The sequence below is a fragment of the Petaurus breviceps genome, unplaced genomic scaffold (genome assembly GCF_028583685.1).
Source record: "Petaurus breviceps papuanus isolate PSGF00001 unplaced genomic scaffold, PetGlider_PUasm1.0 171, whole genome shotgun sequence".
In the NCBI taxonomy this organism is placed as follows: domain Eukaryota; kingdom Metazoa; phylum Chordata; class Mammalia; order Diprotodontia; family Petauridae; genus Petaurus; species Petaurus breviceps.
In genome coordinates this window covers 22,673,905-22,696,129 of record NW_027185754.1, presented here as the reverse complement: position 1 = coordinate 22,696,129, position 22,225 = coordinate 22,673,905, and the positions used below count along the sequence as shown (strand labels likewise).

Genomic DNA, 22,225 nt, shown 5'->3' with positions numbered 1-22,225 from the left:
TATGTGTCTGAGCAACTCCGAGAATCCAGGTCTTGTGGCCAGCAAGGGCCGGACTCAGGCTTCCTCAATCCTTTCAGTTCAGCTTCATCATCTTCCTGGTGGGAACCCTTTTTTTCCCTCCAAGAAATACTACTTTTCTGGGAATTATCTCCTTCTGGGCAGTCAGTGCCCAACTCAAAAGCTTTCACTCTCTTGAATTCAATTGCCAGGGCAGGAAGTGTCTATTTCTCAGTGTTGTCGATTGCTACTGTATTCAGGAAGGAAACAAAAAGTAGAAGATAGTCAAAGACATGCTCCCATGTGTTCTGGCTTTCATTGTCTCTGGGGGAGAGAAATAAATCTCTTCCTCACCCCTTCTTGGAAGTCCCAGGGAAAGTAAGCATAGGAAAAGTCCCTAAAGAAAGAGGTTCTCCTTAGTTCTTTTTCTTGCCCATTCAGTGGGACATTCCTTGTAAACTACATATTGTTGGATTCTGATTTCTAATTCATTCTGCTTTCTGCTTCCATTTTATGGGTGAGTTCATCCCATTCACATTCACAGTTATGATTATTTCTTTCTCTTATCCCCTTCCCCTCCTATTTCCCTATATATGTATTTCCATATATATATATGTATCCATATATATTCTTCCCTTTTTGAATCAATTCTGATGAGAATGACCTTCAAGCATTCCCTACCACCATTCCCATTTCCCCCACAACTGTAAAAGTTCTTCTTTGTGTACTTCTTTTATGTGAGGTGTTTTCCTTATGCTTCCCCTTTTTCCCCCCTTCTCCCAGTAGTCCCTCTTTTTCACCACTTAAATTTTTTTCATCATTGCAACATAATCTACTCATACCCATGCCCTTTATATATGTAAACTTCTTCTAACTCCCCTAATAATGATAATGTTCTTAGGAGTTACATATATTATCTTTCCATATAGAAATGTAAACAATTTAACTTTATTGAGTCCCTTATGATTTCCCTGTCATGTTTACCTTTATATGGTTCTCTTGAATCTTGTGTTTGAATGTCAGATTTTCTATTTAGCTCTGGTCTTTTCATCAGGAATATTTGAAAGTCTTTTGCATCATTAAATATCCATCCCCCCTCCCCAAGTATTATATTCGTTAGGTTCTTTTATATGGAAGCTGCTAAATCTTGTGTGATCCCAACTATGGCTCCACAATCTTTGAACTGTTTTTTTCTAGCTGCTTCAAATATTTCTCCTTGACTTGGGAGCTCAGGAATTTAGCCATAATATTCCTGGGATTTTTCATTTTAGTACCTATTTCAGGAGGTGGTAATTGGATTCTTTCAATTTGTATTTTAGCCTCTGGTTCTAAGATATTAGGACAGTTTTCCTTTATGATTTCTTGAAATAAGTCTAGCACCCCTCCTTTTTGTCATGGCTTTTAGGTAGTCCAATAATTCTTAAATTATCTTTTCTCTCTCTATTTTCCAACAAGGTAGTTTTCTTCTATTTTCCCCATTTCTTTTGACTTTATTTGATTGTTTCTTAATTTGTCATGGAGTCATTAGCTTTCATCTATACTGTGGTCTATACCCAGGAAGAGCCCCTGTTTCCCTACAGCTATAAGTGCTAGTGCTTCTCTTGGCCTTAGATCAGGTCCCGTGTTCCCTTGTGACTGATCACAAGCCCTACTCTCCATTGTGGAGCTGTGACCCAGAACTACACATGGGCAGTAGAGTTGCCAAAAAGCTCCCAGTCCTGTATCCAGTCTCTTTCTGACAAGTTTTCCCACCTTCCCAGTCTCTGAACTGTTATCTCCCAAGCTGCTGCTGCTGCTGCTGCTGTCACAACCACCTCCAAGGCCACAGCTGGTGCTGCCTCTGCCTGGGCTCCAGGGCAGCCCCCACCCTGTGTCATAGGCCTCCCCTACTGATAGCTCAAGTTGTCTTAGGCTCTCCCTGACCTTTTGTTGGCTCTGCCACTCCAGAGTTCCTGTTTGGAACATGTAGAATTTGAGATATAGGACAATAATTCAACAGCTGATAGCACTAATTGTTTGGAAGTTATTCCTTAGGTTAAGCCAAAATCAACCCCCTGGTAATGGTTCATTACTATATAAAGGGACCTTAGAGATCAGATACTCCTATTTCCTTACCTACTGGAATTAGCCAATTCAGCCTTGTACATATATGAAGACAACTGTCATGTTCCAAATGAATATTTTCTTCTCTGATTCAAACATCCCTACTTCCTTCAACTGTTATTCATGTGATGGTTTCTTATTTCCTCGTAATACTGGTTGCTTCTCTGTGGAGATGTTCCCATTTATCCCTTACAAAATGACACCTCAGTTCTGTAACTGAACATAATACTTCAGATGTGGTTTCAGTGGGTAGATTATAATGTTCTATCATCTTCCTCCTCTGGATAATTTATTGCTACTTACAGCCCAAGATCAACCTTCCTCCACTAAAATCCTCCCCACCATGGTAGTGTGACATGACAAACAGTTCTCTGATCCAGCTTGTTCCTGTACCACAAGGGGAGGCTTTAACAAAGAGAAGACAATGCTGCCCCCAGGACCTGTCTTTGGCTTCCCTTTTGCAGCTTCCTGGTCATCTAAGGGCCAGTGGAGGGAAGTGCTATTGTTTCCTTGTTGCATATCCTTGCTGTTAGGGCAAAGTAAACCTCCTGTGTTAAAGTTCAGTAACTTCCAAGTGCCTCATTTCATTCCAACATAGAACCAGAATTGAGTATCTTGATAATCATCACTTCTCTGATGTTCAAATAGTACAGTCGTGCCCAATTCTTCATGTCCGCATTTGGAGTTTTCTCAGCAAAGATACTTAAGTGGTTTGCCGTTTCTTTCAGTAGTTCATTTTACACATTAGGAAACTGAGGGAAATGGGGTTAAGTAACTTGCCCAGGGTCACACAGCTAGAAAGTGCCTGAGGCTGGATTAGAACTCAGCCTTCTTGACTCCAGACCTATCACTTTATTCACTGTACCACCTAGCTGCCCCAGATTCTGTCATACATCATGTGAGGGATAATTTTCAGTAGTTTCCCCATTCTGAAAAATCAAATCTAGAATGGCTTCAGCATTCACTAGGCCTAAGTTTAGAGGTCATCTGACCTTACAGGAATCTGGGACTTAGAGCAATGGAGACAGTGCCCCCTCAGCACAAGATATGCCAAAGGATAAAACTGCTTTCCTGGCCTTGCTTTGGACACCCATATGTTTCCATGTCCTTTATCTCCAAGATAGATTTCCATACTTAGGTTGTTGGTCGACCTCCCTACCAATGAGAGTGAAGGCCAGTTGGGGGGTTGGGTTTCTGCATTAGAAGATTATATAACCATGGGCTTGCTTCTACCTGGGGCTCTCTCCCTGGCAGATGCCATTTGAGTGACAGGGGAGGAGGGCCCTTTCTCATGAGAAAGCATAAAGACCTTTTCTGATCTCAGATTCAGACCCTGAACTCTTTTATCCCACACAATCATTTAAATTATCCCTCTGAGCTGCATACCATCCATAGATTTGATAAGCCTGCCATGTTTGTCTTTTTTTTTTTTTGCTTTGTGGAGGGCAGTTGGGGTTAAATGACTTGCCCAAGGTCACACAGCTAGTAAGTGTGTTAAGTGTCTGAGGCCAAATTTGAACTCAGGTCCTCCTGACTCCAGGACCAGTGCTCTATTCACTGTGCCACCTAAGTGCCCAAAAAGTATTAGATTCTGCATAACCTTGGAGCAATTAACTAACTTCTCTGTTTCCTCTTCTAAAAAATGACAAGGTTGGAGTAGATGATCATCAAAGTCTGTTTCTACTTCTAAATTCTGTGATGAAAGAACAGAGGCAGAGGAAAGGAGTTGTTGGATAACTTTGGTTATGAAATGAAAGAGAGAAAAGAATGGTAGTTAGAGGTTTTCTCAAGAGGGATATCTAAGGCAAAAGGGTATGCAGAAGAAGGGTATAAATGTATTAATGAGGACCCTAGGGAAATGATAACAGGTAGGATCTTGGACAAGAATAGGGGTTAGCTTTGAAAAGTAAGATAGCTGCTGTCTCCTCTCAGATGGAGAGAAGGAAGACAGAAATATGGTACCTGAGCAACATCATCATATAAAGCAACAAGACTAATTTTTTTAAACAAATTGATGAGAAATAGTTCTTTTTAAAAATACTTTATTTTTTCTCAATTACATGTTAAAATAAATTTTACATTCTTCTTTTTAAGTTTTGAGTTCCAAATTCTGTCCTTCTCTCCTTTACTCTCTTCCCTCTCCCTCCTTAACACAGTAAGCAATTCTTGGGGCAGCTAGGTGGTACAGTGAATAGAGCACTGGCCCTGGAGTCAGGAGGACCTGAGTTCAAATGTGGCCTCAGACAGTAGACACACTTACTAGCTGTGTGACCTGCGCAAGTCACTTAACCCCATTGCCTTGCATTCTGCCTTCAAAAAAAAGACAGTAAGCAATCTGATAGAGATTATACTTGTGCAATCATGTCAAAACATTTCCATATTAGTAATTTTGTAAAAAAAAAAGACTTGAACCAAAAAAATGTAAGTAAATAAAAAAGAAAGAAAGAAAGAGAAAGAAAGAAAGAAAAACAGTATTTTTCAGTCTGTGTTTAGACAATATCAGTTCTTTCTCTGGAGGCAGAGAGCATATTTCATCACCAGACCTTTGGGATTGTCTTGGATCATTATATTGCTGAGAACAGATAAGTCATTTAGAGTTTTCATCATATGGTATTGTTGTTACTGTATACAGTGTTCTCCTGGTTTTGCTCACTTCACTTAGCATCAGTTTATGTAAGTCTTTTCAGGTTTGAGAAATAGTTCTTGAATAATAATTTCCATGTACATTACACTTTAGAACTTACTTAGAGTGAGGTAAAGCCCATTCAGTGAATAGGCCTTTTAAGAAGTGAGCGAAGGGATGGCCTAATTAGGGGAAAAAAAAAAGAAAAAAAAATCACTCTGGGAGGGGAAGACCCTGAGGGTTGCTGTTCCAGAGAGAAACAGTTACCATTGACATTCATTCTAAGTCTGGAGGGTCCAAAATACAGCCATTCAGTGGAGCTTGGGAAGGAAGATTGTGGTCCAATCTATGAGCTTCAGAGTGAACTAGGTTTAAGGTTTTGTGAAAGAAGGAAGGAAGGAAGGAAAGAAGGAAAAAAGGAAAGAATCTAGCCAATAACCCAAGTTAAGTGGGCAACTACTAGCCATCAAATTTTACCTTCCTTTGGAGAGGAAAAGGAGAGGGAGAGGACAAGCTGAGTTACCCAACTAGCTGGGTCCCCTCCATGGTCTCCCATTGCATCCTGAGTCATCTCCGAGTCATCCTGATGAATATTTGGTCACTGGATCCAGATGGCTCTGGAGGGGAAAGTGAGGTTGGTGACATTGCACAGTCCTCCCTCACTCAAATCAAAGTCTACTGCAAGTCATGTCATCATTTCTCTGATGCCATGATCCTCTTCAAAAATGAAAGACAAACACAACAACAACTTTAGAGCTTAAAAAGTATACAACATAAATTATCTTCTTTGAGTCTCACAACAATCTTAGGGATTGTTAGAGGTAGGAAGTAGAAGGATTATCATCCTCATTGTACAGATGAGAAGACTGAAGATCCAAGAGAAGAAGTCATTTGTCTGAAGTCACCTGGCTATTATAGTGAAGATCTAGTACTCAGAGCCAAGGCCAGTGTTACTGCACTACAGCTGCTGCTCTAGACATATTTTTGGAAACTTCCTCAGACGGAGTCCATGAATAAGCCAAATAAGGAAATCATTCTCATTAGGGGAGAGGAAAGGGACAAGCATTTTGTAAACAATATCTCATTTGGGAAAAAACATCAGTTGTTCATGGTTAGGTTGAGTTAATATAAGGAAAATTTTACCTGAATTAATTTACCTATTTAGTGCCATACCGATCAATCTACCAAAAGTTATTTTATAGAGCTAAAAAAAATAGTAACAAAATCCATCTGGAAGAACAAAAGGTCCAGAATATCAAGGAAATTAATGAAAAGAAATGCTAGGTAAGGTGCCCTAGCCATACCAGAATTTAAACTGTATTATAAAGCAGCAGTCATTAAAACCACTTGGTACTGACTGAGGAATAGAGTAGTGGATCAGTGGAATAGCTTAGTATGCAAGACAATATAGTAAATGTCTATAATAATCTACTGTTTGATAAACCCAAATACTCTAACTTCTGGGATAAGAACTCACTATTTGACAAAAACTACTGGGAAAACTGGAAAATAGTATGGCAGAAACTGGGTATAGACCAATATCTTATATCTTATACCAAAATAAATTCTAAATGGGTGCACGATCTAGATAGAAAGACTTATTTTGTAAGCAATCTGGGAGAGCAAGGAATAATTTACCTGTCAGATTTATGGAGAAGGGAATAATTTATGACCAAACAAGAGATAGAGAGCATTATGAAATGCAAAATGGATAATTTCGATTACATTAAATTGAAAAGTTTTTATACAAACACAAAGTCAATGTAACCAAAATTAGGAGGGAGGCAGAAAATTGGGAAAGAATTTTTACAACCAGTATCTCTGATAAAAGCCTCATTTCTAAAATATACAGAGAACTGAGTCAAATCTATAAGAATACAAGTCATTCCCCAATTGATAAATGGTCAAAGGATATGAACAGGCAGTTTTCAGAGGAAGAAATTAAAGATATCTATAAGCATATGAAAAAATGCTCTAAATTACTAATGGTTAGAGAAATGCAAATCAAAACAACTCTGAGGTTCCATATCTCACCGGTCAGATTGGCTAAGATGACAAAACAAGAAAATGATAAATGCTGGAGAGGATGTGGAAAAATTGGAACACTAATGCATTGTTGGTGGAGTTATGAAGTGATCCAACCATTCTGAAGAGCAATTTGGAACTATGTCCAAAGGGCTATAAAAATGTGCATAAGTATTTGGGAGAATCTTGAAAGACTGAGTATGCCTGTAGTAATTTTGTTGGTTTTGTTGGTGTTATTGTTGTTGTTTGTTTTTATTTTTTGGAGGCCATCAGGGTTGAGTGACTTGGGGTCACACAGCTGGTAAGTATTTGAGGCTGGATTTTAACTCAGATCTTCCTAACTCCAGAGCCAGTGCTCTATCTACTGACACCTAGCTGCCACATATACTTGTAGTTATTACCTTGTAGGATTGTTGTGAGATCCAAACGCAAGGATAGATATAAAATAATTTGTAACCTTAAGGTGCTATGCATTTCAGCTGTTATCGTCATTATCATTATTGTTTGCTGCTCAAAACCTTTCCTCACACTATTTCCCCCCAACTTAGAAGGCTTGTTTGCTAAACTGACATTGTTTCTTCACATATTTTGGTTTCTTTCCTTCTGTCAAGGCCAAGTTAACTTCTACCTTCCCCACCTCACAAAGGGCAGAATCGCCAACATGGCAATTTCTTTTTTTTCCCTACTTAATAGTATTTTTTTCCAATTACATATAAAAGTAGTTCTCAACATTCACTTTTATAAGATTTTGAGTTCCAAATTTTTTTCCCTCTTTCCCTCCCCTCCTCCCTCCTCAATATGGCAAGCAATCTGATATAGACTATACATGTACATTCATATTAAACATATTTCCACTTCAGTCACGTTGTGAAAGAAGAATCAGAACAAAAGGGGAAAAAACATGAAAGATAAAAAAGAGAAAGTAGTATGCTTTAATCTGCATTCAGACTCCATAGTTCTTCTGGTTGTAGATAATATTTTCTATCATGAGTCTTTTGGAATTGTCTTAGATCATTTTATTGCTGACAAGAGCTAAGTCTATCAAAATTGGTCATTTCACAATGTTGCTGTTACTGTGTACAGTGTTCTCCTGGTTCTACTCACTTCACTCAGCATCAGTTCAACATCGCAACTTCTTGAGGCCTTTCTTGACTTCTCTAGGCCATTGAAGGACCCTCCCCAGACTCCTCTAGCATCAAGCCTCATTACTTTCTGTCAGGATGATTACTCCTAGTACCTTAACAATTCTCTACAGCTAGTACCAGACTCATGGAATCTCAGAAATGGAAGGTCTTCTTCATTAACCCATACCTGAGCAGAAATCCTCTTTACCATCCAATAGACATTATCAGTCAGTATTCAATAAAACCTTAAGATTTAACTCTGGAGGGCCTTTTAGTAACCATTCAGTTCACAGGTTCTCAGAAAGTGGTCCAGGGCTCCTGGGTGGTCCACAAGGCCTTTTCAGGGGTCCACAAGGTCAAAACTATTTTCATGATAATGCTGATATGTTTTAATTTCCAATATGGAAAGTATCCATGTGGTCTTGTGAACTTGTTTTTAAAAAATATTTTTATAACTATTTCCATGTAAGTATCTTTGTAATCCTATGTATTTAATTTGATACACTTATTCAAAGAAGGAAATATCATAGATATGACCCATAAAAACAAAATATCCTTAATAATTTTTATGATTTTAAGACCAAAAAGTCTCAGAACCACTGATCTAGTCCAGTCCCCACAATTTATAGTTGAGGAAACTAGTTCTAAAAAAAGGAAGTGACTTGAATAATGTCACCTGGGTAGTGAAGAAAGGACTCATCACTGTCATCATTGGTGGCCGCGGTATCATCATCATCATCACCACTCACAGTCACAAAGTGTTATAAGATTTGCGAAGTACTTTTCATGCATTGTCTCATTGATTCTCTTAAGAAACCTGTAAGGAAGGTGCTGTTGTTATCCTTAGAGATAATGCCTTAAGCAAAGCTAGCAGGTGTCAGAGACAGGATTTGCACCCAGGTATTCTTGATGTGGAGGCCAGGGCTTTATTCTACCCCTAGGTTCCCATTGCAGCTCTAATATTTGTTGACTGTGTAACAGTGGTCAAGCCACTTTCTCTCTCTGTGCCTCAGTAATACAGTTGCTTGATTTCTCTTACAGGAATGTGGTGAGGAAAGCACTATGTAGGTGGTATGGTGGATAGAGGGCTGGACTGGGTGTCAGGAAGACCTGAGTTCAAATGTGACCTCAGACATTTACTAGCTGTGTGATCCTGAGAAAGTCACTTAACCTTTGTCTTCCACGGTTTCCTCATGTGTAAAATGAGATGAATAATGGCACCTATCTCCCAGGGTTGTTGTGAGGAACAAATGAGATGATATTTGTAAAGTGCTTTGCAAAAAATGCATCACCTAGCTATCATATATGGTCTATATGATAACATTTTATGTTTATCGACTGCCAGTGTTGAAAAGGACCTCAGATAACATCTAGTTCCATCCTTACCTGAAGGAGATTCTTCTCTACAACATTCCTGACTAGTAGACATCACTTTAATACTTTTAGTGATAAGGGAATGACTTCCTTTCAGAATAGCCCATTCTACTTTCTTACAATTCCGATGGACTTTTTTTCCTTCATACTGAGCCCTGATCTGCCTCTCTGGACCCTCTACCCAATGCTTTTCACCCTGCTCCCCTAGACCAAGTAAAATATGTCTAATGTCCACCTTTCAAATATTTGAAGACAACAGTCATTGTCTCTAATTCTCTTCTCTAGTTGTTAAAAAAAAACCCCAAAGTGCTGTGTAAATGCTAGCTATTATTATAAGCATGGTACAGAAATGGGAGTTATTTAATGGTTACACAGTCCTAGGAGAGGCTCAGTAAACATTTACTAAATGAATTGAGGAATGAAGTATTGGTTCTCTGTTTGACATTCCATCCCTGTTGTTATTTTTTTTTTATTAGATGCTGGTCGTTTCTTGCTTCTTTTTATCTTCCCTTCCTCTATTTCTTCTTTTTGTCTATTCCAGAGGTTTTAACCCAAGGTCTGTAAATTTATTTTTAAAATATATTTTATACCTATTTCCATGTTACTACTTTTCTTTGTAATCCTATGTATTTAATTTTATCCACTTAAAAACATTATTCTAAGAAGGAGACATCATTTTAATTAGCCCGTCAAATGAGTCCATGACACAACATGGGTTAAGAACCCCTTTCTAAGTATCTTTATCAAAGTCACCTTCCTCATCATCTGCGGTAGCTCCTTCCTTCTTTCTTCCTTGAAACCGATGGCTGCTCATCCTCCTCCAGATAGCCTCTCAACAACACAATAACAGGTTTGGAGTCAGGGGTCCTGACTCACTTAACACCTGTGTTACTTTGGGCTTTAATCCCTGTGAGTTCCAATTTGGGCCTCAGTTTCCTCATATGTGAGAAGTTGGATTAAATTATCTCTTAATTACCTTCAGATCTAAATCCTGTGATCTCATGATCCATAACTTCCCCAACATGGGCACCAGGACATCTTTTACTTTCAGCTATGCCTCTCCCACGGCCTGCCTTTGTATGTAGTCATGTCCATCTGTTTGCCTTCCCCTATGCACATTCTTTCCTCTGGCTTCCAAGAGGTTCTGGCCCCCAATACCTTCCCTTTTACCATTCATTAGAGTACTGCCCACCCACCTTTCAAGACCCATATGAAGTCTATTTGCACAGTTTGCCTTACTTAGCAGAATAGTGGTGAAATTCATACCTAATGCTACAGCCTGTTCACTTCCTGGGGCATTTATATAACTTCCCCATATCAGTCTTCAGTCCACCTATTCCTTCCATGTATTGTTCATTGGGGAAAACTCTCAGCAAAGAACACATTGAAAAATATTTCCTTTCCAGATGGGAAGTCTCCCGGGTGCTCTTTTCTTCCCACTCACTGGGAAAAATTGGAGCAGCATTCTCGAGGACATCCTGCTAGAACTGAGCTAGCTACCCCAGGAATAGCCCTTCTCAGGCACTGGGGTGGCCATGACAGGTGGGAACCAAAGCAGTTCTTTGTGATAGAATGAAGGCAGGGATCTGTTCCTACTGGAGATTTATGTTGGAAGTCAGCATTGGGTTCCATTTACTAAGTCACCTTGTTCTGTAACCATTTCCTTTTTGCTCCTGTTACAGTTAGGAAGATTTTCAGTGAACAGCACAACCTGGAAAGTCAATCCAATTCAATCTAACAAACATTACTTAAGTGCCTAGTGTTTGGAAGATACTTTTTTAGATGGATGTCACATTAAACCCTGATTACAAGAAGCTTACAATCTGCCTATTTTATTTTGAAGGGGAAGGGCAGGACAATTGGGGTTAAATGACTTGCCCAAGGTCACACAGCTAGTAAGTGTTATGTGTCTAGGGCCGACTTTGAACTCAGGTCCTCCTGACTCCAGGGCTGGTGCTCTATTCACTGCAGCACCTAGCTGCCCCAATATGACTATTTTTTAATAGCCAGTAAAAGAAAGTTGTGGGTTGAACTAGATGATGTCAAAGGTTCCTTTTCAGCTCTAATATTCTCATAGCAGTCTACATGGTTTCAGAATTCTAAGGTGCTTTACATAAACCGTCTCACAACAACCCTGGAAGTTAGGTGTTATTATTATCCCCATTTTGTAGAAAAGGAAACTGAGGCCAAAAGCAGTTAAGCAACTTCCTCAGAGTCATATAGCTAGTAAGTATCTGAAGCAGGATTTGAATTCAGATCTTCCTGACAAGTCCAGAACTCTATTTAAATCACCTAGCCATCATATATGTTCTATATGATAACATTTTATGTTTATTGACTGCCAGTGTTGAAAAGGACCTCAGATAACATCTAGTTCCATCCTTACCTGAAGGAGATTCTTCTCTACAACGTTCCTGACTAGTAGACATCACTTTAATACTTTTAGTGATAAGGGAATGACTTCCTTTCAGAGTAGCCCATTCTACTTTCTTACAACTCAATGGACTTTTTTTCCTTCTTACTGAGCCCTGATCTGCCTCTCTGGACCCTCTACCCAATGCTTTTCATCCTGCCCCCCAGACCAAGTAAAACATGTCAATATCCACCTTTTAAATATTTGAAGACAACAGTCATTGTCTCTAATTCTTCTCCAGTTCAGTCATTTCAATAATGTCTGACTCTTTGTGACACCATTTTGGAGTTTTCTTGGCAAAGATTCTGGATTGGTTTGCCATTTCTTTCTTCAGCTCATTTTGCAGATGAGGAAACTGAGGCAAACAGGGTTAAGTGACTTGCCCAGGGTCATATAGTTAGTAAGTATCTGAGGCTGGATTTGAACTCAGGAAGATGAGTTTTCCAAGCCAGTTCTCTTTATACTTTGCCACCTAACTGCCCGTCTCCAGATTCAATATTAAAATACCATCAAATTGTAAACACCCTGTAGGAAGGGATTGTCTTTTGTCTCTTTATTTCTCCAGCACTTTGCATAGTATCTGTCGCATAGTAGGTGCTTGCTTTTATTGTGTTTGTTGATTCTTAATAATCAGTGTTAATTGATTCATCCATTGACTAAACGTCCCTAGTTCCTTAACCAGTCCTTGTAGGCTGGTTTCTCTGATATTTTCTGGCTTATTGGTGACCTTCTCCATGATGCTGCCTACCGCTGTATTCAGTAACCCAGATGTGGTTACTGAAATGACTAAGGCAGAAGGCAGCAAGACTTCTATCATCTTTATTGTGGGTGCTATGCTTGTGTTAATGCAGCCTAAGAGGGAATTAGCCTTTTTAGTTGCCATATCATACTGTTCCACTAAAACCCCTTGTTTTTTTTTCCCCACAGGGCTGACACTCTGTGTCCTCTATTAGAGGTTCCTTCCAGTTCTGACATTCTGTGTTGTGTGCTCCAATGTTCTCCATTCTAAGGGCATATCCAGCCCTGTCCTTTCTTGTTTCCTTCCTCTGCTGCCATTTTTCAGAGGCTGTGAGAACACAACTCCTAACTTTTAACTTTACTTTTCTCTTTGTGTAATCATCCTGATAGTAAGGGCACCAGATTTAGAAACAGAAGATCTGGTTTCAAGTCCTGACTCTGACTCTTACAAGCTATGTGGTCACTGGGAAATCACTTCTACCTAAGGCTTAGTTTCCTCATCTGTAAAATGGGAATAATTCTTTCATTGTCTGCTTCACAGGGTTTACTGTGAGGAAGGTAAAATGTAAGTTATTATTCAAGGCTAAAAGAGAGAAAAGTAAGAAAGGAGGTGGAACAAAGAAATTAGTATTCTTTGGTGTTACTATGAAATGTCCTGGCCAGATGAATGGTTTTGAGTTGGCAGATTATTCTGTGACAGACTAAGAGGAGACCAAGTTGTATGTAATTGTAATAATTGATCTTGGTCTAGGAGAACAGTCAGTCATCCAACTAACATTTATTAAACAGCTACAACATACTAGGCACTGTTCTAAGGGTTGGAATTAAAAAACAGTCCCTGCTCTCAAAAATCTCACAATGTAATGGGAGAGACAATATGAAATCAACTCTGCACAAATTATATATGTGTATATGTATATATGTATATGTATATATACACACGCAGGATAACTATGGGTAGTCTTAGAAAGCGCTAAACAGAGGTGGGGAACCTGTGATCTCAAGGTCACATGTGACCTCCTAGGTCTTCAAGTTTAACCCTTTGACTAAATCCAAACTTCATAGAAGAAATCCCCTTAAAGAAAGGATTTTTTCTATAAAACTTGGACTCAGTCAAAAGGTTTCACCCAAGGACCTAGAAGACCACACTAAGATGAAAGAACTCTTCTTGCAGTAGGTGAGACCTAAAGGAATCCAAGACAGCTAAGAGGCAGAGAAGGGGAGAGAGAGTATTCCAGACATGGAGGATGGTCATTGAAAATGTTTAGAGTTGGGAGATGGAGCATTATGTACAAGGAAGAATAAGGAGTCCAGTGTCATTGAATCAAAGAGTATGTGGAGGCGAGTGAATTGTAATAAGTCTGGAATGTGAGAGATGTTACAAAAGTAAAAACGACAAGGCTTGACAACTGATTGAATATATGAGGTTAAAGAGAGTGAGAGGCTGAGAACCTGAGAGGCTCAGATTGTGAGCCCGGGTAACTGGGGGGATGGTGTTACTCTTGACAATAATATGCAAATCAGTAAGAGAAAATTTCGGTAGGCAGGGGAAGAAGACATTGAGTTCAACTTGGGGCATGGCAAGCTTATGATGTCTAAGGGACATCCAGTTTAAGATGTCTAATAGGCAGTTGGAGAAACAAGACTGAATTTTAGGAGAGAAATTAGGGCTGGACAAGTGAATATTTTCTCTCTCATTAGAGAGATGGGGGACTCTAGGCAGAGAATTTTGCCTGTGTTTTCAGATGTGGGCACAGTATTGGTTGGTTTTGTCTAACCATGTTTCTTTAATTATGAAATTGAGCTCACTGCTGAGGTATTTGTGGATATCTGGAAATGATGGTTATAAAAACAAGAAAAATCAATGAATTTATTTTAAAATATGTAAGTAAATCATATAATCTAAAATTCTAAGCTCCAGGCTTCTGGGTTACCTCTCATCTGTTCCTCTTTGTGAGAGGCTGTTATCTGAGCACCATTTTATTTCTTTAGCCTACGAAATCTTGTATAAAGAACTTCTCCTTGGCAGCTCTCTCATTTTAGTGATTTGGACAAAGGAAGACATTGGCCTAAAGCTGGTTCTATGGTAAACCAGATACTCAACATCAGAATCAAGTAATCATATTGTTGAAAGGAACTTTATAATAATCATATTGTTGAGAAGCCATTCAATCCAACCCATACCATACCAAGAATACCACTTACAATATTTCCAGCCATTCAACATCTATGAAAATAAAGCTTTCTAGAGAAGGGGTACCCATTTCCTTCTAAGGCTGCCCATTTTGTATTTAGACAGCTTTCTTTGGAAGCTTTTCCTTATTTCAAGCCTAAATCTTTTTCTCTGTGGTTTCCATCCCTTACTGCTAGTTCTAATCTCTAGGGCCAAGCAGAATAAGACTCGTCCTTCTTCCATATACTGTCTCTTTAAGTAATTGAAGACAGCTGTGTTATTAACCATAAGTCCTCTCTTGACTAAGATAAAACATCTCCAGTTGATTCTCATGTGGCATAAACTCGACCCTTCTCAATCCGGGTTGCCCTCTTCTAAGCAGATTTCAGTTTTCTAATGTCCTTTCTGACATGTGAGACCCAGAACTGAACACAGGATTCCACCTGTGATTTGACCAGAGCAGCAAATAACAGTGGAGCTATCAACACTATCCATATATTAATGTAGCCTAAGATAGCATTGGGCAGCTAGGTGGCGCTGTGGATAGAATCGGGACCTGGAAGTCAAGAAGACCTAACTTAAAATCTGGCCTCATACACTTACTAACGGTGTGATGCTGGGCAAGTCACTGTTTGCCTCAGTTTCCTCATCTGTAAAATGAGCTGGAGAAGGAAATAGCAAACCAGTATCTTTGCCAGGAAAGCTTCAAATGGGGTCATGAAGAGTTTGACAGGACTGAACAAGATAACGTTATCATGGTGTTTACTTACTTTGAGTTTGTAGTCCACTGAATCTCCCAAATTCTTTTTAGATGATCTGTTATCAAACCACACCTCACTCATCGTGTACTTGTGAAATTGGCTCATTGAATTCAAGTTTGAGACTTTATATTTGTCCCTATTAAATTTCATCTTGTAGTTAGTATTTGGCCGCATATTTTTTTAACCTGTTGAGATATTTTTGAATCATGAGTCTGTCATCTAGTGTGTTAGCTGTCTCTCTGTTATCTGCAAATTTTATAAACCTCCCATTTAAGTCTTTTTTCAAATTTATGGATTAAAATGTTAACTCAGGACCAAGTATAGATTTCTGGGACACTCCACCAGAGACTGTCTTCCAAGCTGACATTCAGTCATTAATGATTTTTGGATCCAATTTTTTTTCTTTTTTTCTTTTTGGACGGGGGGAAGGTAGGGCAAATAGGGTTAAGTGACTTGCCCAAGGTCACATGACTAGTTTTTTTGTGTGTGTTAAGTGTCTGAGGCCAAATTTGAACTCAGATCCTCCTGACTCCAGGGCCAGTGCTCTATTCACTGTGCTACCTAGCTGCCCCTTTGGATCCAATTATTATTTTTTTTTAAAGCAATCGGGGTTAAGTAACTTGCTCAAGGTTACACGGCCAGTTATTTCTGGGTGTGGTGCTGAGTATCTGAGCCCGGATTTGATCCAGGTCATCCCGACACTGGAGCCAGTGCTCTTACTTGCTGAGCCACCTAGCCGCCCCTAAGCAATTGGGGTTAAGTAACTTGCTCAAGGTTACACGGCCAGGTGTTCCTGGGTGGGTGCTAAGTGTCTGAGCCCAGGATTCGATCTCCAGGTCTTCTCAACACTGGAGCCAGTGCTCTTACTTGCTGTGCTACCTGGCCACCCCTGGATCCAATTATTAAACCCATTCACAGTCCCTTTGATTGTCCTATTGCCTAGTCCACATCTTTCTTATCCATAAAAAGTACACGAGAGACTATCAGATTTCTTGCTAAAATCCAGGTTAGCTATCAGTTTTGTTTCCTGACCTATCAGCTTAATTACCATGTCAAAAAAGAAACTGAGGTTTGCCTGGCATGACCCAGCCTTGATAAATTCAGATTTTGTCTACAGCATCTTATTTGTTCCCTGTGATCTTTCAAAGATCACTGACAGTGTTCAGCAATCATGTACATCAATTATTTCAATGCTTTGGAATATAATTTGTCTGTGCCTGGTGACATGAACTAATCAAGGGCAGCTAAATACTGTCTTAATATCTCCATGCCTCTCCCTTTTATACAGTTTTGTTTTGGCTTTCTGATCTAAATATGATTTTCTTTGGTAGAGGGGAAAAAAGCCAAATAAGCCAAATTGAGCAGCTATACCTCCTCTCCCTCTTTTTTTAGTGTCCTTAGCAATCCTTGCTAGTTATATCTCATTATGAATAATGTTTTCTTGGCATTATTCCTGTGTGATTTTATTCTATAATATACATAATTATTCCTTCAAGACTGTGCTACAGTATTCTTTTGTAATCATCCTGTTAGCCTTGCTTACTTTTTCTCTCTTCTTTCTCTCCCTTCCTTCCTTTTTCTCTCTCCTGCCTTCCTTTCCTTTCTTTTTCTCTCTTTCCTTCTTATCTTTACTATTATTTCTTTTTGATTTATTGGTGAATTTGTTTTTGGTATATCAACCAGTTGCCAGAAAACATTCAAATAAAACCCCTACAAAATACATTCTTTGCAAACAGTTAAGCCAAGTTATCTAATAGTGTGATTGTGATTGATAACATATGTATGTTAAAAATCGAATCAATGAGTCACTTTTGTATCCACATTGATCTTTTTAAACAACCCTCTACCCCTTTCCTCTTCATTGGAATTGTTTTCTTTTGGTTATTAACATTTCGTTCTTGAGAGCTTGCCATACCCTCTAGAATTTCAGCCCATGGAATCCTACCTATCCTTTCTCTGAACTTTTTGAAATCTTTAAAAAAAATTTGGGATACCTACCAGATGGCCATCTTTACCTTCTTTCACTATCCACTATTCTAAAATGGAGTGGTCACTTCCCACTAGAGTTTCCATCCTTTCTATCTCATAAGTCTCTTCCTCCCTGTTGGTGAGAATCAGATCCTGAAAAGTAGCTTTCCTATATTGGTACCTCCAGCTTTTAAATAATGAAATTATTATTAAGACAAGACAATAAATTCTCAGGGGCTCTATTTTGTAAATAGTGAGTTCCATCTGGTGTCTGGATAATTTGAAGGTCCCCATTACTAATATGTCATGCTTATAAATGAAGCTTAAGATCTGTCTCCTGAAGTCCTTATTTATTTCTTCTCTGTCCACATGACCTGTACTGCACTCTGTTGACAATACTCTTGCTGTTTCTGCTTCTGTTGCACTTTATCTGAGCACTCTCCACTGTGTTTCCCCCATTGGGTTCCTGGATTTCTTCACATAAATATGTTTTCTTAATATACAATGCCCCCCCCACCCTGTAACTATCCTTTCTTCCTTTTGAATGAAGCATCGTTCCAAAACCATATCCTAAGAACAAATAAAAATGTTTTTTCCTGAAATCTTGAAAATCTAATCAAAAGAGATTTAACCTGAAAAAGTAAGTTGCCAACATAACTCTCCCAAGTTTGATAGCATAGAGCAGTAGTTTCCAAAGAGACGGCTATGGCCCGGTTTTTAGTGTCCTTAGCAATCCTTGCTAGTTATATCTCATTCTGAATAATGTTTTCTTGGCATTATTCCTATGTGATTTTATTCTATAATATGCATAATTATTCCTTCTAAAGTATATGTGATTGATGGAATGATGAGAAGATGAGTCATACCCTCCCCTCCACATGAGAACCGATAATATGGCTTATCTCCAGTATATCTTCACATACGATTGCCTCTGTCACTGCAGACATACTCCCCCTCCTCTCCTTTCATTCCATTGTGTAAGTTCTTACTCTTCTCCCTTATGAAATGGGTGTTGACCACTAAGAGCAATAATAACCTAATTTCTGCTTAGACTTTCACAGCAAGAGCTGTGCGGATGCCACTGTGGGAAAACACCTATCACAGACCCTTGGTTCTCTGATCACCTCAAATCTAGGGCAGAATACCTTCAGAGGTTGGGAACTCTGTAGTAGTGATCAGTGGGTAATAGCCCTGCCTCTCCCCTTTTTGTTTTATAAGGAATGGTGATTTCCACAGGATAGCCATTGGTTTGAGATCTTCATTGCAGATCTCATTACATTACCCCAATGCCTGGCACATAGTAAGCATAAAATAAATATTAGTTGAATTGAAGATGGCTTCTGAAAAGAGTGACCTGTGACAATCTAATAACTCACCTTGTCCTCCAAATAAAAGGGATCACTCCTTTTTTCTCATTCAATTTTAAAGACTTTGTGATTATCAAGACTTAGCAATCCTCTTCAGAAAGGTTTCCATCCCATGTATGAAATCATTGACTGAGAGACACCCAGCAACTAAGTTGAATTAAAGATTAAATGTTCCTTAGAAGTTTTGAATTTATATAAATGAATTCAGTTGGTGAACTTATGTCTTTGTTTCCTAGGAATTAGCCAGCTGTGGATGGAGCAAGAAAGAGAAACACAGCCTCGCCCCTAATATTGTGGCCTTTACCAGGAGGTTTAATCAGGTAAGGAAAAGAATGTGATTTCCTGCCTGCCTAGACTTTATTTGCTGGCTCAGATCTGTCCTTATCAGTGACTTCCTTTTGGTATTTGCTGCCTTGTTCTGGTGCTGCTAGAAAAATAGATTGGCGTGATGGGAAATAGATTGCTGGTTTATTAAGAACATAGGAATTAGTGCTGGAAGGAACCTTAAAAAGCCAGCCTAATGTCCTTATTTTCAAAGTGAAGAAACTGAACTCAGGGGTTTACTGACTTCTTAAGGCAATATTGACTTTTCTTCACCTTTACCTGTGAGGAACCTCCATTAATGTCCTGCTCTGATGCCTCCTGATGGCACAGATATGATCCTGGAGGCTGCCTATGAGAATGAAAGTTCTGGCAAGACCTCCCCAGGTGGAAAGTTTTCAAGTGTGGAATAAAGATACACCATTTGACCGGCATCTGAGGACCAGCCTATCTGTTTGGGGAGGCTCATCACAAGAATGTTGGTCCTCTGGAGGCACATTTTATTGTTCATAGCAACTTAGGAAGCTATCTACTGAGGCTTCATTTAATGTTAATAAGGGGATGGATGAAAACAGTGAATCCTTGAACTAAGTCAACTTCTGGGAGGAGACTTTATTGTATAATGGCCCAAACCCGATACTGTGTAAACTTAGCAATGCCCACCCATGCTTCTGTTTTTTTTAGGTCTTTAACCAGCAAAGTGTGGTAGATAGAGAGTGCTGGACATTGAGCCTGGAAAATGTGGGTTCTGGGGGCGGCTAGGTGGCACAGTGAATAGAGCACCAGCCCTGGAGTCAAGAGGTCCTGAGTTCAAATCCGGCCTCAGACACTTAACACCAAAAAACTAGCTGTGTGACTTTGGGGAAGTCACTTAACCCCAATTGCCCTCCAAAAAGCATTAAAAAAATGTGGGTTCAAATCCTGCCTTAGTCTCTTGCTAACTATATGGCCCTGGACAGGCTCTTGGAGCCCTAATTGTTTCATCTGTAAAATGACAGTGACAATGATACTTACTTCCCAGGTGGTGAGGCTCAAATGAATTAATATATGTAAAGTATTTTGAATGTGAATGTTAGATATTGTTATTATTATTGCATTTCTTTCCTTTTTTCACAGTTTATAACCAGGGTGATGACCTTAACCATCAGACATTCTGTATGACCAACCAGCTGAGCTTCTAAGTTCTGGCTTCCCCTAGGGCTCTTAGCCTCTCCAGCTGCTCATTAGCAGTAGGAAATGCCTAACCCTGGAGATCATTCTTGCTCAGTTCCTTCTTTGTTGCTCTCTAGCCTTAAGGATACTGTAGGAGATCCATGATAACCAGTTGATTGTTGTGGGCTGGTACTCCAGAGATTAAAGCTTCTGTCTGTCCTCATTGTGATGAAGAGAGAAGGGCTAGGTTAGTTTCAGATGACTACAGTTAGACTCCTTATCAAAAGAAATCCACCTCGAGTGTCTCAGATGTCCTTTGACCCTCTTTGACATGCCTTTTCTTCCCTATCAACCAAGTTTGGCTTTAAAAGCAACAAACAAACAGATGTGCAAGATTGCTGCAAATTCTAAGGGGATTTGCATTATTTTTAAGAAAGATATTTGACTTAATGCCAAACCATTCATCACCTCTGGCCAGCTGCACAGCTCCGTATAGGAAGAGCAGTCACAGAGTGTGTTGCAGTCAGCATTGCACCAAATGCCAGCTTTGTTTGGTAAAGTCAGTGAGAGTTTCTTATTTTTTGAACACAAGCACAGGGTTACCATCAGTATTCATTCTATAAGTAAGCATAGATGGCATATTAGGATATGGAATCCTTGATACCTGAGAAGGGAATGGGGCCAGTAAGAAGCCAGTTATTAGGCTCCAATCAACAGGGAGAGAGTAACTGTGGTTCAAGTGTGATCTAATTGGGCCCAATCTAGGCTTTTGTCTTCATTATTCAATAAGTAATTTTCAGAACTTTGGGCAAGATTCAATGTGATATTTAAAATGCTGGGTATAGCCAATATCCAATAAATATGTGGTCAAAGGAGAATAGCAAATTATTTTAATCAGATGGAAGAAAACTCCAAATTACTAATCATAGGAGAAATGCAAATCCAGATTACTCTTGAGTTTTCACCTTACGCCCAGCAAATTAGCAAAGATGACCAAAGATGGGAGTAGTCAATGGGGAAAGCTTGTGGAAAGGCAAAAACAGTAATGCATTGATTGTGGAGCTGTGAATTGATCCAGCTGTCCTGGAAAAAAAAATTTAAATTATGCAAAGAAAGTGATTTAAATGTCTATACCTGTTGACCCAGAGATCTTAGTACTCAGTATATAAAATAAGGAAATAAGACAAGCTTTGTATATTTATATGTAGCACTTTTTTGAATAGCAAAGAATTGGAAACAAAATAGATGCCCATTGGCCAGGGAATGGCTAAACAAAGTGTGATATAATATTATAATGGAATATTAATCTTCATATAAAACAATGAATGTAGAAAAATATGGGAAAACTTATGTGAACTGGTGTAAAGCAATCTGAACCAAGAAAACAATATTAAGTTTTTACAACAATAGGGCCAGAAGCAGACACCGGTAGCCTTTGAGGTTCTGTATCTGGCAGCAACAGGAGCAGAGGGCTCCTCTAAGAAATCCCCAACGTGGTCAGAAGCCCACAACAAGGACTTTGGAGCCACTAGAAATGGGATCAAAGAATGCTGAAGCAGCAGTGCTCAAACCAGAATACCTCTGGCACAAATCTTTGGCACCTTGTCCTTTTATATTGTAGAGGGTCCTGAAGCTCAAGTGATCTGAAACTCAAAGATCCAGGGGGGAGCACTGGTAACTCAGGTGGACACCAAGCAGGGCCACAGCCAACCACCTCACCCTAAAATGCCACAGGGGCAAAGGTTGGCCCAGGCCCAAAACCCAAATTCGCAGGCTAACACTAGAGGAATTAACAAGAGTAAGATAAATACACTGTAATGTATTATAATAGATCCAGAGACACCTCCTCAATTCAACCTATAAGGAAATCTATTTTAAAAAAGAGAAAATATAGAGAATATAAGGGGGGAAAGTAGCTCTATAACAACTGTAAGTAGTGAATCAAAGGAAAATACTACAGGTGGAGCAGGAGCACTAATGATTTTATTGGTAGAGATGACATAAAGAAAAGACATTGCCACATTTTCTGACCCATAACCTGAGGACCATAAGACCTTTCCATCTCACCTATGCTGAAACCTTCCAT

General features: G+C 39.2%; 1 protein-coding gene across 3 annotated transcripts in view; it reads left to right on the top strand.

Annotated features, from left to right (window-relative positions):
- The window catches only part of RALGPS1 (Ral GEF with PH domain and SH3 binding motif 1), a 624,901-nt gene that overhangs the window by 190,028 nt on the left and 412,648 nt on the right, over positions 1-22,225 (top strand). For all 3 annotated transcript variants that reach the window (XM_069082706.1, XM_069082704.1, XM_069082705.1), the window contains one exon: positions 18,903-18,986. In XM_069082706.1, coding sequence (XP_068938807.1) covers positions 18,903-18,986 — 84 coding nt within the window. The remainder of the gene's footprint in view (positions 1-18,902; positions 18,987-22,225) is intronic.